Raw genomic sequence first — 18,254 nt, forward strand, 5'->3', positions numbered from 1 at the left:
ATTTTTAATAGTTTTATTTGTGGACCTACTTACATAAATTAATGTGATGCATGAAGTTTATCCAAAACCATCTTCTGAATATCTGGCTGCATAGATGAAACACCAAGTCGGAGCACTGAATCTAGATGTTCATCCGTGAGGCGATTACGTAACATGGTTTTCGCCCGTTTCATCATTGAAAAAGTTTGTTCACACAAATAAGTGCTTGAAAACATTGTGATCATCCTTAGTGCTTGTTTTCGAAGATTTGGAAACACTTCAGCAGGTAACATGGAGTAGAAGTCAATGGTCTGCATCACTTGAAATTTGTCTAGCTTTGTAAATCAATCAGCTCCAATTGCAGATCTGTCGGGCACTTGACACATCGGCAGCGAATGGATTTTCAAAAAGACGGATTTTATTTTTTTAATTCTGAAAATCCACAAATTTTTCACTGAAATTATCCATCAAGAGCCTCAGAAGTAGGATTATTCTTTCTTTAGGGAAAGACATATTTAGCTGCTTATCATTTTGTAGAGTGGTACAGGTTGGAAAGTGGACAAGATTCATCTTTTCTGCCTGTTGAATGAAGAGTTGCAATTTTGTTTGGAAAGCACATATGTGTGCGAAATCAATTTGTCTTTCCCTTGTAGTTTGGTGTTGAGTTCATTTAGATGTGATGTGATATCGCATAAAATAGCCAAATCCCACAACCATGAGGGGTCGTTCAGTTGTGGCACTTGTTTTGATTTATGGGTCATAAATATTTCAATTTCGTGTCTCAAATTAAAAAAAAAACGTTTTAACACCTTTCCTCGGCTTAACCAGCGCACTTCACTGTGAAATAGAACATCTTCATATTCGGACTCTATTTCTGTCAGAAAATCTTTGAAAGTTCTGTGATTCAAAGCCTGTGATTTGATGAAATTTACAGTGTTGAGCACAATCATCATCACATGGTCCAGATTCAAAACCTTTCCACGGAGATTTTGTTGGTGAATGATGCAGTGAAGCCGCAGGGGTTCAGTTCCATTTGACTCAACAACTTTTTAAATAACTCTTGCTGCCATTCCACTGTGACATCCAACCATATTTCTAGCGCCATCAGTAGTCACTCCAACTAATTGATTCCAAGGAAGAGCAAGGTCCTCTATGATGGTTGACACTTCTTTGAACAGGTCTTCTCCAGTTGTTGTCCCATGCATGCTCCTCATAGCTGCTAACTCCTCTGTTATATCAAAGTTGCTGTTTGTACCGCGAATAAATACCAAGAGTTGCGCAGTATCAGTTATGTCAGTGGACTCGTCAGCAGCAATAGAAAACCTTTCGAATTCTGCTGCTCTGTCTTTTAACTGTGTATGAAGATTTACCCCCATATCTTCCACTCGCCTTGTAATTGTCATGCGAGAAATGCCGACAGCTTCTACTGCATTCTTCTTTTCAGGACACATTTCTTCCATCACTGCTTGCAAGCACTTTTTTACACATTAGCCATCGGAAAAGGGCTTCATTGCTCTACTTAAGATGTGAGCAACTCTATAGCTTGCCCTTATCGCCGACTCATTTTCTTGTCTCTATTTATGAAATATTCTTGTCAATCCCCCAATCTCTAGTCGTAACTTGACAATCTTGTCTTTGCGGCTCAAACCAAGAATGCCACCACATGTGTTTATGTGTTTGGCTTCATAATGCCTTTTAATGTTATGTTCTTTAAAAATAGCCACACTTTCTTTACAAATCAAACATGTTGGCTTACTATCATATTCCACAAAAAAGTAAAGATCTGTCCACTTTTCTTGAAAGTTTCTACATTCAGTCTACTTTTCGTTTCTTAGGCTCTCCCACTTTATTAAATCACAAACGTTAAACACTACGATACCAATCGCTATGACATCAAAAGAACACCACCCAAAACGATGCATCAATGATGCTCTGTGTTGCACACACAAGGTGTCAAGGACACGGCTAGTTCAAGACAGTAGCAGAATTTTCCAAGAATTAAAAATAGCTATCTAGTTTTATCGCCATTGAAACAAACAACACTTGTGTTCTTACAATACTAAAAATATTTACTATGAAACCAAACCTAAAGATGAAATTCATCACAGAATGAGTGAGAATCCTAACTGAAAGGGAATAATTTTTCGACATTCTAATTTTTTAATTTAAAAAAAAAAAAGTTTTAAAATTTTTTTGTTAACATTTATTTTTTATTTTTTTTTTACATTTTGTTCCAATGCGTTGGCGGGCCGGATAGAAGCACGTCGCGGGCCGGATCTGGCCCGCGGGCCGTAGTTTGGGCATCGCTGATCTAAATTATATGGCAATCAGCATTTGGGCCGGATCTAATGGTACTGCCAGGGCGGCCGATCTCGACACCAAGTCCACTCCTGAAATGAGACATCAAATGTTTGGTTACATAAAGATCCGGGACACGTCATATCTCTGTGTACGTCACAGGAATGTTTATGGTTGGGCCTACATCCGGGATAGCCATCCCATCTGTACATTTATCGTAAGCAATGATAGCGACATTTGAACACTTGTGTCTTCGGTCTAGGCTATTTGGTTTTCAATATGAAGTAAATCAACAGGTAAATTATGTACACATCTATAGGTGTGTTTTTATCACATTTAATTCATAGAGATTACATTTCTACATAGGCACTATAATAGTCTTTAAAATTATTATGTTAGAAACGAACGAGTATTCATTCTCTGGCGCTGCCAGGGTCGAGTTTCGTTAAAGAGAAACAAAATTCATTGTAGTTATTATTATTATTTTATTATTATTATTATTATAAAACAACGAGCTAAAATCCTTGTCTGGCACTTCCAGACCTAATTGATGAATGAGTTTACAATTTACTAAGATCTAATTATTTAGTTAAAAAAATAGTTATTAAGCATTTTCAAAAACCTATATAATCAGTTACTCAACATTAAGTTCCAAATATTACTTGTACATTTGGTCTGTGACACTCTTGACACTCTGTTACCCTGTGACAGCCCTGAGAGTATTTGAGACTACGAATATATTTAGTCTTATACTCTTTAGCCTATGGCTGCCCTATGGCAAACTTAAAACCATGAAATCCTTCTATCTGTGCTATTCTGTGTCAACTTTCGCCAACGACACTATAATAACATGTCGTCCACTAGTCCACTATATGTGTACACACATTTCATGTTCAAGATACTATTTTATGTGGGTAATTGAGGAGATGAAAATATACAATTATTTTTTTTGCTCTTGAATATATTATTGTAATTGTAAGTATACCTTTTGCAAATGCCAGGTTACCGGTGTATGTAATGGGTTTACGACTATCTAAAAACAGATTTAAGAAATCGCAAAATAAGGTGGGTACATTTTATATAATAATTAGTTATACATACCAAAGACAATTACATCCGTATGTAGCGTTTGACTAATTAGCTCCCATTTCAATCTCATAAGTTTTTTCTCTTTGTTATTTCAGCATTTATTTTATGGCTTCTTAGATTAAAACGGATACAAACTTCCACATACATGGAAGATAAAAGTAGTATTCATGTGTTTGAGTTTTAGTTGTATTTATTGGATAAAAGTAGTGTTCATGTGTTTGAGTTTTAGTTGTATTTATTGGACAAAAGTAGTGTTCATGTGTTTGAGTTTTAGTTGTATTTATTGGACAAAAGTAGTGTTCATGTGTTTGAGTTTTAGTTGTATTTATTGGACAAAAGTACTGCTCATGTGTTTGAGTTTTAGTTGTATTCATTGGATAAAAGTAGTGTTCATGTGTTTGAGTTGTATTTATTGGATAAAAGTAGTGTTCATGTGTTTGAGTTGTATTTATTGGATAAAAGTAGTGTTCATGTGTTTGAGTTTTAGTTGTATTTATTGGATAAAAGTAGTGTTTATGTGTTTGAGTTTTAGTTGTATTCATTGGATAAAAGTAGTGTTCATGTGTATGAGTTTTAGTTCCAACTGTGCCATTCTGTGTCATCAATTGTAGTCAAACTGAATTTCCATTTGATTGAATCAATAAAAGTTATCTTATCTTATTTTATTTATTGGATAAAAGTAGTGTTCATGTGTTTGAGTTTTAGTTGTATTTATTGGATAAAAGTAGTGTTCATGTGTTTGAGTTTAAGTTGTATTCATTGGATGACTGACTTATTCTGTGAACCCACATAGAGCAGCCCCAACTCTCCACCAGCTTTCTTCATCTGCTCCCATGTCATTCCAGTATCCTTAGTTTCGCTAATGACCGATCCCTTCGACTTCGGCCTGTCCACTCTGGCCTGTCCACTTTGACCTGTCCACTTTGGCCTTTCCACTTTGGCCTGTCCAAATTTGTTCTTTCAATGCAGTTTCCAATCAAGTTCCTGTCTTGGTTTTCATTGTATTCATTTGTATAAAGCTTATAAGGATTTTTTTTTTAATACAGCATACTTACTAGGCCTAACACAACCAACCCTTATAGGCCCGACTTTCATTTAGTGTTTTGAAGTAAAAAAAAAAGGCTCACACCTACACACACAGTATTATCTTTATTATGAATTTATATATTCATATTTTACAAAGCTTATACTAACTCACTGTGTCTGGTAGAAAGTTAGTACACGTTATTTCTGCCACACCCAAAGTACACGTTATTTCTGCCACACCCAAAGTACACGTTATTTCTGCCACACCCAAAGTACACGTTATTTCTGCCACACCCAAAGTACACGTTATTTCTGCCACACCCAAAGTACACGTTATTTCTGTCACACCCAAAGTACACGTTATTTCTGCCACACCCAAAGTACACGTTATTTCTGCCACACCCAAAGTACACGTTATTTCTGCCACACCCAAAGTACACGTTATTTCTGCCACACCCAAAGTACACGTTATTTCTGCCACACCCAAAGTACACGTTATTTCTGCCACACCCAATCACCGATCAAGCTGAAATTTTTCACAATTATTTCTTTCACGTGACAAAAGAAGAATCATTTAAAAAATTAACCAATCAGTTTATTAACTATTGGTAATTTTTTGTTTTGTTTGGTATCGAACAAGGGAAGTTGTACTTTACTGATGTGTTGATATAATTTAATTAGTTGTCCCTTAATACTTTGTTGAGAGAAATAGGTCACCGATTTAAAGTTTGAAAATTACAATAGATAACTATAAAACCTTTCATTCTCATAAGTACTTGGATAGCTGCCTGGTCGTGCGGTTTGCGCGCTGGACTGTCGTTCGGACTTATCGATGATCCCGGGTTCAAACCCTGCCCGATCCCTTTCCATATCGATCCCTGAAGAAACATCCGAAACATGTAAAACATTTTACAAACAAACATTTCCCTGGCACAGTGTTTAGTGTGTTGGCTTGAGGAGTCTTAAGCTTTCGAGTTCGAACTCAGGTAGTTTAACTTTTATATTTCAATGCATTTGAAAAGCGATCCCAATAAAAATTCCCCCAGATACTTCTTTCCCTCCTCCCAACCCCTACCCCAACTGGCCAAGACAAGTTATAGTGTCATAGCGTAGTGAGAAAACTAAAAGCATGAAATTGCTTTAAACAAAAACAATTGGTAAAAATATGACTACAAATTTAATTATATCGAAACTTGTTATAAAAATTACACTTAATTCTAAAAGTATTTTTTTTTATATCTTTCTTTCCAGGCTTTTGAAAACACGTCTATAGCAGGTAACAATTTATGCACGATATAAAAAAGCTAATTTTGGAAATACTTTGAAAATGTAACATTTTTTATAATCTTTCCTATTCTATTTTCAATAAAACATATGTGATTTTCAAACGTTTTAATCTGGACAGAAACAAATGCCAGACATGCAAGCAGTCAAACTGTAGACTTGAGCCATACCTATGGTAAGTTGTTCATTGCTTATTCAACCATAGCTTTTTAATCAGTAAATTAGCCGACTATCGTGCTTCGCTATTTCATAATTATAACATTCCCACAAACATAGTTATGACCATCAATTCTAGTAATCTCAACATTCCCACAAACATAGTTATGACCATAAATTCTAGTAATCTCAACATTCCCACAAACATAGTTATGACCATCAATTCTAGTAATCTCAACATTCCCACAAACATAGTTATGACCATCAATTCTAGTAATCTCAACATTCCCACAAACATAGTTATGACCATCAATTCTAGTAATCTCAACATTCCCACAAACATAGTTATGACCATCAATTCTATAGTAATCTCAACATTCCCACAAACATAGTTATGACCTTCAATTCTAGAGTAATCTCCCCCAACCCCAGGAAAAAAAAGAGTCTAATATACACCCTCTGACAATTCGTCGGCTTCGCAAATGGTAGATGTATATATTAAAATAAAGACGTGACTTCAACGCGTGTGCCTAGGTCAAACTAGTCATGACTTCAACTCTGCCAAAATCATATCATTGGTTTTCCTGTTTGACTCAGGCAACCCATCTTGTTTTACATGTTTCGGATGTTCCTTCAGAGTTTACTTACTATATAAACCTCCCGCAGGACGAGCGGGCAGGGTTTGAACCCGAACCATCGATAAAGCCAAACGACAGTCCAGCGCACAAACCGCACGACCAGGCAAACATCCTGCCATCTAACACTCATAACACTTAAATAAATGCGTGCAAACAAACTCACTACCCATTTCATATTGGAAAACAAAGAAACTATCAAATTTCACTATTCACGCTACTAAGATCAGTGTTTATTAAAACAAATCTAATAAACTTTTATATCTGACCTTTTTCGAAACTTACTGGGGAAACTTAAAAATGGACCATTCATAACCTAGTGTTATTACATTAAATTGTCACATTTGCATTGTAAGTAATTTGTGATTCAAATTTCGAATGTTGTTTTTTTTTGTCTTTCCAAGTGGAAATCACAAATATTGTAAATTTACATGAGATGAATATTTTTTATCTCAGTTTTTCATCATTAGCGTAGAAAAAAAATTAATTTGGTTCCTTAAAACATATATCGTTTTTGCTTGTTTTAAAATAATACATTTAACACAGAACATTAGTCTTGGTTTAACTATATCTCTTGTATATGTAGAAATTTATTTTTATTACAGGTCATCACGAATGTCAAATGTCACAGGTTGCTGAAGTTGACTTGCATACACATCTAAATGAATGCCGAAAAAATCCAGGTCATGTCAATTTTATTCCTATCGGAAAATTCGCCATGGAACATCTACCGGAAGGTCATCATGACATAGATTTGTATGAACTCATTAAGGCAACAGCTGACCTGACAGTTAGGGTAGGGGTCAATATGGTTAGCTATCGCCGACCTCAGTTTTTCCCCAACACCAGTGTCCGATATCCGTTTAACGACATGGGAGGCAATAAGCTCACGAGGTCAGGCACTGGTCAGATCAGTGTGTACAGATATGTAGAAGGATGCGGATATAATGCCAGTGGTAGCAAGTACAATGGATTAGGAAAGCAGTTTGATTCCGCGCACAAAGTGTGCACCTGCTCAAAATGCCGGCAGTCGGATACACCCAGCAAGGAATGGTGGGAGATTATTGTCTACACGGCGGCGCACGTGGTGTTCGATGCTACTGAGGGCGACCACACGTCATGCAGGCTGTTTTACGATGACGCGTCGAGCCCAAAAGTGATTCTCGATCAACTCCACGTCATCAACGTGAATGTCGAGAGAGACAGTTGCCACATGAAGCACGTGACCTGTGACGTAACGCTCGGCGGCAAGCTGTACGCCATGGATAAAATCTGCTCCGATCTGTGGAACAAAGTGAGAGACAAGTACGTCATCAGATATGGTGAGAGGTTGACCTTTATAGTGTCTCACCCCCATGGCTGTCATAAACAGGTCAGTGTCGGCCAGTGGATGGACAACGCCATAGTCGGTGAGCTCAATGAGAGTATGTATTTATCGAAGCTGACCTACACTACGAGTACTTGCCCAGGGAGTAGTGGGGCCAGAGTCTACTGCTTGGGGTTTAGAGGCTATAGTCATGTGCACAATGGAGCATTAGACACTGGACTGAATTACAGTAGTGTTGATTATTGTACAAAGTCAACTATGTTACTGATGTAAACATTGACATTATTTATGTACTTCTATTATGCAAATGTATGCAAACACGACATGAAGCTCTTCAAAATCGACACTAGCAGCTGGGAAAAAGTGGCACTGGATAGATCCACATGGAGAGAGAGCATAAAGGAAGGCTCTCGGATTGCAGATCACATACACAACAGAAAGAAGGGTGAAAATGCAACGGCGCCTGGTGATTATATATGCCCAACCTGCGATCGCAGCTGTGTATCAAGCATTGGCCTCTTTAGTCACACAAGAAGTTGCAAAGGAAATAATCGTCTCTCGAGACCTAAAATGTCACAGAGTCTTAAGTCACCTAATTTCAATGTCGGCACGATTCGAGGCCATTGCGGAGTTTTATTTTAATGAACAAAATAAAAATAAAATATTTTTAGCGTCACTCGATGGGGAAAAGTCTCTTTACTTTTGAATGATCTGTCTGCCCGTCTGTTCAATGTAAAAAACAACTAAAAAACAAAATCATATTTTGCAGGTTGCAAAGTTCTGGTACATTGGATCCTTTTTAATCTTAGGAAATTGAACAGTTTTTTTTTTCATTAAGAAATACAATAATAGAACCTTTAAACTCATTTTGTAATCATCTAGCTTGTTAATTATCACTATCAGTAATGAAACGAACAAATGCTCAGCCACTAGAAAAACTATGTTGTATTCTTTACTTTTTAAAAATCACTTATTTACATTTTAAATTCACATAATTTTAATAAAGAAAAAAATGTTGAACTGTTATTTACTTTGTTTATCGGCATAATTATTTAATGTTTTTTTTATATAGCGCATCATTCATGCTGATGTATTGTTACGATCAGGCTCTCTGCAAACATAGCTTAATACGAAACAACCAACTCAAGAACTTTGATAACTTATCCTAACAGTTCTGCATAATTGGCTACAGGCTAGACTAATTAGAAACGTTGTACTCAACTTATTAGTCTCTCTGTTTCTTATCGTATCTTATACAATACAGACGTTACTTCAAAAGAGATGATGATTACGTGATACATAATCTAGAAAGATCTAGGTAATCAATCTATTTAAACGTACATAAGATGATTATAATCAAATTGAATTATTTCCATCTAGGATTTTTGAAACATTATCTCAATGGAAACTAACAGGAAATGGCTTTGTTTCATTATTTGCGTGAATATATAGTTCGGTGATTAATAGCCCATTCTAAAGAAAATTGGAGAATGATTTTGCATTATTTCTAAACTTTGAAAACTCATTGCTTTTCTAAGACATGTAAGATTGCTGTTGGTGTTACCCCTTACAGCTCGAAAAAGAGTTACGTCCATAGATATTTATATATATATATATATATATATATATATATATATATATATATATATATATATATATATATATATATATATATATATATATATATATACCGGTATATAGGTCTGTGAATTGATCAATCAGGGATAAGAATTTGTTTCCGATTTCCAGTCTAGATATAATATATTTAAGTCTATGGCCCTACGCGTCATGCATGTTAACCAATAACTTAAATTCTGTCAAGTCATTGGTTTTCCATGCTGGCTCAGGCAATCCATTCCATGCTCTAATAGCATTAGGGAAGAAGGGGCATTTGTACAAATTTGTCCTAGCATATGGAACGAGTAATGTGCCTTTATCTTTGTCTTTCTGTATATTTTATTAGATTTTGTTTTTGATTTGAAGATTATGGTTCGGTGTTTTATGTATCTTATCTTATATAATACAGACGTTACTTCAAAAAAGAAGATGATTACGCCCTACGCGTCATGCATTTAGTCATGCATATTAACCAATGACTTAAACTCTGCCAAGTCACTGGTTTTCCTGGCTAGCTCAGGCAACCCATTCCATGCTCTAATAGCACTAGGGAAGAAGGAGTATTGGTACACATTTGTACTAGCGTATGGGACGAGGAATGTTCCTCTATCTTTGTGTCTTTCAGAGTATTTTATTAAATTTTGTTTTTGTATTTGAAGATTATGGTTCAGTGTTTTATGTATAATTGCTACTTTACTTTTGAGTCTTCTGTCCTGAAGGCTTTCTAAATTTAGTGATTTTACTAAAGGTGTTACTCTAGTCAAATGTGAATATTCGTTTATGAATCTCACTGCTCTATTTTGTGTCTGTTCCAGTTTCTTAATGTTTTCTTGAGTTGAGGGGTCCCAAACGTAGGATGCATATTCTATTATTGGCCTAACCAAGGTTAAATAACATTTTAGTTTTATGTTCTTATTTGATTTATAGAAATTTCTTTTAATAAATCCTAATGCTTTGTTTGATTTTTTTATAGTTTCATCAATATGTGGATTCCATGACAGTTTTTCATTTATTATAACACCTAGGTATTTTGCGTTTTTAGTCAGTGTTACTGGTTGGCCATGAATAAGATAAGTGGAATTAATTTGTTTTAGTTTTTTTTGTTACTCTTAACAACTGACATTTTTCTGGGTGGAAAGACATGCTCCAATTGGATTCCCATTTCTGTAATTCATTTAATTCTCTTTGTAAAATATCTGTGTCTTGTGTTGTTTTTATTATTCTATATATTATGCAATCGTCTGCAAATAATCTGACTTTTGTTCCTGAAGTAATGCGATTTGGTAAATCATTTATGTAAATTAAAAATAGTAGTGGACCCAAGACTGTTCCTTGGGGTACACATGAGTTTACTCTTATCGGTGTTGTTTTAGAGCCATTTATTATTACTGTTTGTTCTCTCCCTATCAGAAAATCTTTAATCCACTGATGCAGTGGACCATTAATGCCGAAATATTTTAATTTTTTAAGCAAACTATGGTGGTGAACTTTGTCAAAAGCCTTAGAAAAATCTAGTAAGATAGCATCTATTTGTTCACTATTATCTAAACCTTTTGAAAAATCATCAATTAGTCCTATTAGTTGTGTTTCACATGATCTATATTTCCTAAAGCCATGTTGGTATGGTGTGAGGACATTATGTTTGTCTAAGTGGTTTATGATGTTGCTACATATTATGTGTTCTAGGATTTTACATGTGATGCTGGTAAGTGATACTGGTCTGTAGTTTCCTGGGTCAGATTTTTCTCCTTTTTTAAATAGGGGCTGACATTAGCTTCTTTCCAGTTCTTTGGTACTTTGCCCTGGTTAAGCGAAGCCTGAAAGAGTATTTTGAACACTGGGGCTAGCTCATTGCTTAGTTCTTTGAGTAATCTAGCTGGAATACCATCAGGTCCAGACGCTTTATTTGGTTTGGTGTTGGCTAATAGTTTTTGAATTTCATTTTCTTGTACTACTATATCTTCTATGTTGTCTACTTATGTATGTCACAGCTTTCCTATTATACTTATAATAATAACTCGATAGAATCTGCCTTAGGTCTCGATACGTCTAGGTGTCCCTGGTTCAGTTCTAGTTAACGAAATAAAACAATGAAACCACTAGATCAAACACATAAACTTTAATCAGCTTTACTGCATATCGCACACAAGCTGACAAGCTGGTCTCTGTCTAGCAACCAACACACTTCCGGTGATTCGCGCAGATTGTAAAAATAGATTATACATACATACACACATTCATCCGTGACAATAGCTGAACAGTGAATAGCTGTGCTCAACTGAATGGGCTGCATTCTCTGACTCTCAAGGTTTTTCTCTTTCTATTGGGTCCCTGAAGGCTTTCTAGAAAGCGATAGAAACAATCACCAGTCTGTTTCACAAGTGATATTGACGTGCGATGTTCGTACCAGTACTGTCCTTTGTTCTTGTCCACAGTTGACACGCTGACCTGTGTTACATGTGTCATCTGATCGCACACACGGTTACTTCTATTGTTATTACAGTTATAAAAGTATGCTCAGTACGCTAGATCATGGTCCTTTAGTGGACTAATGGGGAATGGGGTTTCTGGGAAAGAGTTTTCATGCTGCCTTTAGGCGCTCAGCAAACACAATTCAGCTTGAGTTCAAGCTCCCTTGAAAGATAACTAAGAGGGTTTTTTTTTTGCCACAAATCCCACATACTATCATCAGTGTACTATCATCAGCATAATATCATCTGCACACTATCATATTTGGTCTTAAGTCTTGTCTTACCCACCCACCACCTCTCAGAAGATGTTGTGTAGGTCTTACAATATTATCCCCTCCCCCTCCCCCTAAAAAAAGGAACACTACACCTTTTGATGGAATCTCTCCAGTTCTAAATACCTTCAGGTCATAGTTCTTAAAGTTGGTGAGAACTTTTTTTTTGGTTTACAGATATGGATTTTCCTGTGCAGACGATGAAATTATTAATCAATGACTTAAACTCTGCTAAGTCGTTGGTTTTTTTGGCTGATTCAGGAAACCCATTCCATTCTCTAATGGAACTAGGGAGAAGGAGCACTTGTACGAATTTGTTCTATCGTATGGAATAAGAAGTGTGCCTCAATCTTTGTGTCTTTCTGAGTATTTCAGTAGGTATTTTTTGTGTAAGTTATGGTTTAGTGTTTTATGTATTACAGCTACTTTATATTTGAGTCTTTTTGTTTTCAATTATCTTCTTTTTGTTTTCTAATGTAAATCTTAGAAATAAAACTGATCAGATATGTTCACTGGTAAACTAAACAAAAACCTTTGAAAATCCTTTATTTTTTTGGTTAAAACTATATAATGCTAAATGCAGCTAATACCTACGGAGGCAATCTGTGCGACATGGCTAAAATCTACTTAAAATTGCGTATGTGAGTGTTTTGCTACATATGAGAGTAAAGGAATGTTACGTAAATGCTCATTATATATGACGATTCTTTGGATACATCAGCTGCGTGGAGAGGGGGAAACTGATGTGTGGGCGACATCGTTCCGACCACAGCTAATGCCCAGGCATTCATCTCACTTCCATGAGATGATCCATAGTCGCTTTGCGATTGAAGGAGGCCATAGAAATATATATATATATATATATATATATATATTGGGTGGGGGAAGACTAAGTGCTTGCGCTGAAAATTATGATTAAAGTGAGGAGGATTCGCGCAACACGTCGACCTGATTCTCTCGCCCTAAAGCCCATCATTTTCCGGAAGCAAAATTTGGTCAAGACGTCCGGGGATAAGTTTGGGTGTAGTGGATGTCCAGAAACTTTCTGTGTGTTTTGTCCTGCTCTCACCTTTGCTCCAAGTAACTGTAGCATGCGCAGCGGCCACACCCCGGAAACGGATTTGACTGGCTGGCTAAACTAGGTAGAAGGTATATGTCCGTGTGAAGTCTGGACTTGACGTCCTGTGCGAAGTGTCACAAAACTAGACACATATCGGGAAAATTAATAGTGGCATGACCAAATACAATAAAAACATTAATAATACTTATATACAGCTTATAAAGGCGATTGTTTTTCTCTAAATAATAAATGAATGTTGGATTTAAAAAAACAATAAAACTTTTTTTTATCCCGCCCTCCCCCTTTTTTTCATTCCACTCGAGAAAGAATTCTGGTTAAGCGAATGTATTGATTTACCAATATTTACCATACTTTATAATACTATTCCAATGAAAAAAACTTTAAATCTACACTTAAAAGAGATGCGTACAATTTTCCTGAACATTCATTTAATGAACTCTTCAAGAAATGCGGAAATACCCGAAGACATCTAGTCCGTTTAAGATACAGATGTTCTTGTCCTCTTTAGCCAAATGTTTTTTTTTTTTTTTTACTTTGAAAAAGTATAAGTTGAAACTAGAGTTTTCCCAGTGTGGTCAAAGAGCTTTTATTTTTTCCAAATGATATACAACTTAAATTTCTAGGAAAATCGTTAGAGCCGTGTACATCCAGGTTTCAGGTTCCACGAAGATACGAGTTGAATAGAGGTAATGTAAAAATGTGTGGCATCAAAAAACACAAGTTTTGAACACGCCTGTTTCTTGTCAATAGATCAGTATTGGCTTTACCATAGACTATATATATATAGTCTATGACTTTACTAACAGCTTTAGCAATATACAAACATCATGTTTCTAGCCAAATTCAATTTCGTGTTTTGTTTTACAGTATTATGTAAGTTATTATTGATATATATATATGTACATTAAATCTGGCTTCTGAATTTAAAAAAAAAACTAATTCGAAAGGTATCGAGCAGATACTGTAATACTTAGACCTAGACTCTAGATTATCGTGCTATTTCAATTATTTCAATAATCATGTTAAAATCTAATAATAATAATAATAATAATAAAATAATAATTAAAATTATAATAATCTTTATTATCACGAGGATAATACAAAATATAATAGAAAATATTCGTGTAAGTCTCCGATATTACAAATAGACCTTTGTCCACTTTATGACAATGTCTCCAATCTTATCTTATCTTATCCTTTAAAATACAGACTTTACTACAAAAAAAAACATGATTACTTCCTAAGTTTCATGCATTTAGTCATGCATATTAACCAATGACCTAAATTCTGCTAAATCTGCTTGTAAACTCTTCATGAGTGAGGGTGCGGTCGTATAGTGTTAAAGATGGCTTCCAAATCAAGGTGTCTCGGGTTCGAATCTCGGTGATGTCTGGAAATTAGAATTTTGAGGACACCCATTGAGTCCACCCAACTTTAATGAGTACCTGACGTTAGTTAAATAAATTTAAGGCTGCTGATCGTTGTGCTGGCCACATGACATCGTCGTCAACCGTTGGACATAGAAACAGATGATCCTTTTATCAGCTGCTCTATAGGTTGCAAGGTATGAAGGGGCTACTTGATCTTATCTAATCTCTTCATGGGTAGAACCTGGACGTTGAAAGGCTATTTCATAAAAGTCAATTATGAATTTTCTAGAGATTTTAAAGTTTATGTATATCTTTGAAAAAAAAAAAACAACAGCAAACAATTGGTCAAATAGTGAAAACTCTGGTTTGGCTCTTATAACTTTAGACAATTTTATCATATTACAATTAAATTTGGCTTTTACCTTCTCATTTTGAGCCCGGTTTCGGCGTTAATTACAGTAAGCACCTCAAATATTTCTTAGTATTCTTTAAAAAGTTGAATATATAAATAGAGGTACATTATCATTATGTCCAACATCATCTGCTAGACTTAATAGAAGAATTTAATTGCGCCAAAGCTCACAGTAAAGAATATTTTCAATAGTGAAGCATTACAAGAAATAACTTGGATAAAAGAGAAACCGGTATGTATATATATGCTACAGAAGGATCCTAGGCATCACATTCAAAGACCGCATCACAAACCAAGAAATCAGAGACATTGTTACTGCAGCGATAGGAGCCCATGACGACCTGCTAACTATTGTAAAAAGACGGAAGCTTAAAACCTATGGCAGACAGAAAAAGCGATGGGAGGACAACATTAAAGAATGGACGGGCCTGCCATTGAGAGAGGTTCTAAACAAGGCAAAAAAAAGGGAGGAATGGAGAAAGACGGTCGTCAAGTCTTGCCTGGTGCCCCAACGGTCCAACAGACTAAGGGATATGTAAAAAAAAAAGGTAAAAAAAAATTGTTTAGTATAACAAAAGTGTTACACTATGCACAAAATACACTCGATTTAATCATTATTTATCTATAAACATGTTGTTGTTTTTTAGTCTGGGCAGCTCGGTCAGTTCAGATGAAGACAACTCTCGCTCGCCTGACAGCCATGTGTAGACTAAAGTCTAACTTTACCTTGTACACGTTTGAAAATAAGACCAAGTGTTTGTGGTTTAACGATTTTAGAGACACATTTCAACAAGCTAAATCAAGATGTGAAGGTCTGTAGAAAGTTTGATACAAGCATTCGATTTTTATAACTACACTAGCAGTGCACACCGGCTACAGCCGTTGATTTGTTCTCAGGCTTTTTATGGTCGGAACTCTCCCTTCCTTTCGTTTTGAATTGTAATAAACGGGCAACCTAACAGACCTTTTTTTTTAATTACTGTATTTTTTTACAATGTAATTTTACTCCCGCTCTCTCTCTCTCTCTCTCTCCTCTCTCTCTCTCTCTCTAACCCCAATCTGTTTATTTTGACCTGCACATTTTAATTTCTCCGACATAGACTTTTGACTTGACTTGATTTGGGTTGACCCGCTTCATAATGCGGCCCTGACACACTCGCGCATTCATATTTTGGGCCCGTTAATTCTAGTAGCACTTTCACTTATCCGCTCCCTACCCCTCCCCTCGTCCATTAAACAAAAAGTTAGTCCTTCGTACACTCTATAACCTTTCTTCAGCTTCTCAATTCAACCTATATTATATTTCGACCGTGACCCCCCCCCCTTACTTTTTTTGTTAAATGCTAATGCAAGCCAAGTACGGTAAAGGACACCGCATACATTTCTTCATACCATCAATTTCAGGCCAAGTGAATATTACATGTACATCCCTAAGGCCCCAACCAAATGCAAACATTATTGTTTCCATTTCTACATTATTTTAGCTTTTTGTTCTCTAAATAAAAAGGAATATCAATTCGTTTTTTTTTAATTGTAATCGTTTATCTCAACCTTGTGAATGTAGTGAAATGACAATAGATCTAGATTTATCTTTTCAAGGCTGTTAAGATTTACTTTTTTTTTTTTTTTTGACAAGTTTACAAATTACCATTCCTGCTCTCTCTCTCTCTCTCTCTCGCTCATGAGGAAAAAAAAAAGAAGAAGAAAAGACTATAGAGTTATCTTATTAATGCTATTAGGAGTGGTTTAGTTTTTTATTGAGACCGCGTCTCTATAATAAGGACGTGAAAATAACAGAAGGTAGAGGCCTACAAAAAAAAGTAGACTTAGAGGCCTACAAAAAAAAGTAGACTTAGAGGCCTACAAAAAATAAGTAGACTTAAAGGCCTACAAAAAATAGTTTTAGGGAAAAAGAAAAAAAAAATTGCTTTGAAGATACGAAATGTATGCTATCCTTTTTAAGTACTTTTTAAGTGGATTGCGGCCTTTTGGGGAAATACCGAAAAGAAAATATACAGGTTTAATAGAAGGCTTCCGTTTTTTTTTCGCAAAACTGCTCAGAAAGACAAATATAAAAGGCCCATTTTTGTTCCGTTTGTTGGTAAAATGTGTACAAATACTCCATCTTCTCTAGTGTTAAAAGAGTATGGCCTGAATCAGCCAGGAAAACCAGCGACTCGACAGAGTTTGTCATTGATTACAATTCATGACTAGATTGACCTAGGGCACGTCAATTATCTTCTTTTTTTAAAGCAACCTCTATAGTTTACAAGATAAGAGATCCAAAAAACGTGACAGACAAACAGCAGCACCCAAAAAAAAAAGGTAATTTTCTAAAGGAGCTGATAAAAATAGAAATATGCTTTTTTGGAGAATATTTATATTGAAAACCTATATATATATTTTCAAGTTGACTAGTCAAACAAAATTTGTAATTGACGAAGAAATAACATAAGAGAGGCAACTCAACGATATACAGCTGTTTATTTACATGGGGACATCACAAATACATAGAACAACATCTGTCCTGAGCACAGTTCTTCATCAGCTCTAGACGGAGCTTCTGTCTCTTTTTTTCTAATGTCCACATCCTCCTATATTTAGTCTCTAATAGTGCGCACCTTCTGCACTATCTTGAATGGCGGTGTGCACTGAAAGGTTATAACAATGTCTAATAGTTTGATGTTTCCAATAGTCCTCTGCCATAGACTTATATATATATTACTCTAGACTGGACATGGAGATTTTTTAGCACTACAAAAAATGTCGTGAAAATGTTTTAGAAAGTTGGATCAAGGTGTTGTTTTGTAAAGTAGTTAAAAGAAGTAAAGTTGTTTATTTTTTCAACCCTAACCTATGTAACATATAATTTAATTTTTAGATCTAGATCTAGTAATTGAACCAGATTGAACATCAAAAATAAGAGTACTCTCGTCTCATAATTATTATTTTGCAATTTTTAGATACATAATCTAGAAAGATCTAGGTAATCAATTTATTTAAATGTACATAAGATGATTTTAATCAACATGAATTATTTCGATCTAGGATTTTTGAAACATTATCTCAATGGAAAGAAACAGGAAATGGCTTTGTCTCATATATTTGCGTGAATATCCGAGAAATGATTTTGCATTATTTTTAAAATTTGAAAACTAAAGATCATTACTTTTCTAAGAGAGAAAAGATTGTTTGGGGCGACTCCCCTTAGGGCCTGAAAAAAGATTTACGTACATA

General features: G+C 35.4%; 1 protein-coding gene across 7 annotated transcripts in view; it reads left to right on the top strand.

The window, feature by feature from the left end:
* The first annotated feature begins 2,354 nt into the window (after nt 1–2,354).
* The window catches only part of LOC106071804 (CD209 antigen-like protein E), a 35,640-nt gene continuing 19,740 nt past the window's right edge, over nt 2,355–18,254 (top strand). Inside the window, exons 1-5 of one of the 7 annotated variants that reach the window (XM_056041792.1) lie at nt 2,388–2,573; nt 3,279–3,342; nt 5,644–5,668; nt 5,798–5,851; nt 15,665–15,829. In XM_056041792.1, coding sequence (XP_055897767.1) covers nt 3,295–3,342; nt 5,644–5,668; nt 5,798–5,851; nt 15,665–15,829 — 292 coding nt within the window. In that variant the 5' untranslated portion in view covers nt 2,388–2,573; nt 3,279–3,294. Of the gene's footprint in view, nt 2,574–3,278; nt 3,343–5,643; nt 5,669–5,797; nt 5,852–7,072; nt 8,821–13,947; nt 14,109–15,664; nt 15,830–18,254 lie in introns of those variants that run through there. The other 6 variants (XM_013231987.2, XM_056041791.1, XM_056041793.1 and 3 more) reach the window with 6 other exon arrangements.

Source organism: Biomphalaria glabrata, chromosome 9, assembly GCF_947242115.1.
Source record: "Biomphalaria glabrata chromosome 9, xgBioGlab47.1, whole genome shotgun sequence".
In the NCBI taxonomy this organism is placed as follows: domain Eukaryota; kingdom Metazoa; phylum Mollusca; class Gastropoda; family Planorbidae; genus Biomphalaria; species Biomphalaria glabrata.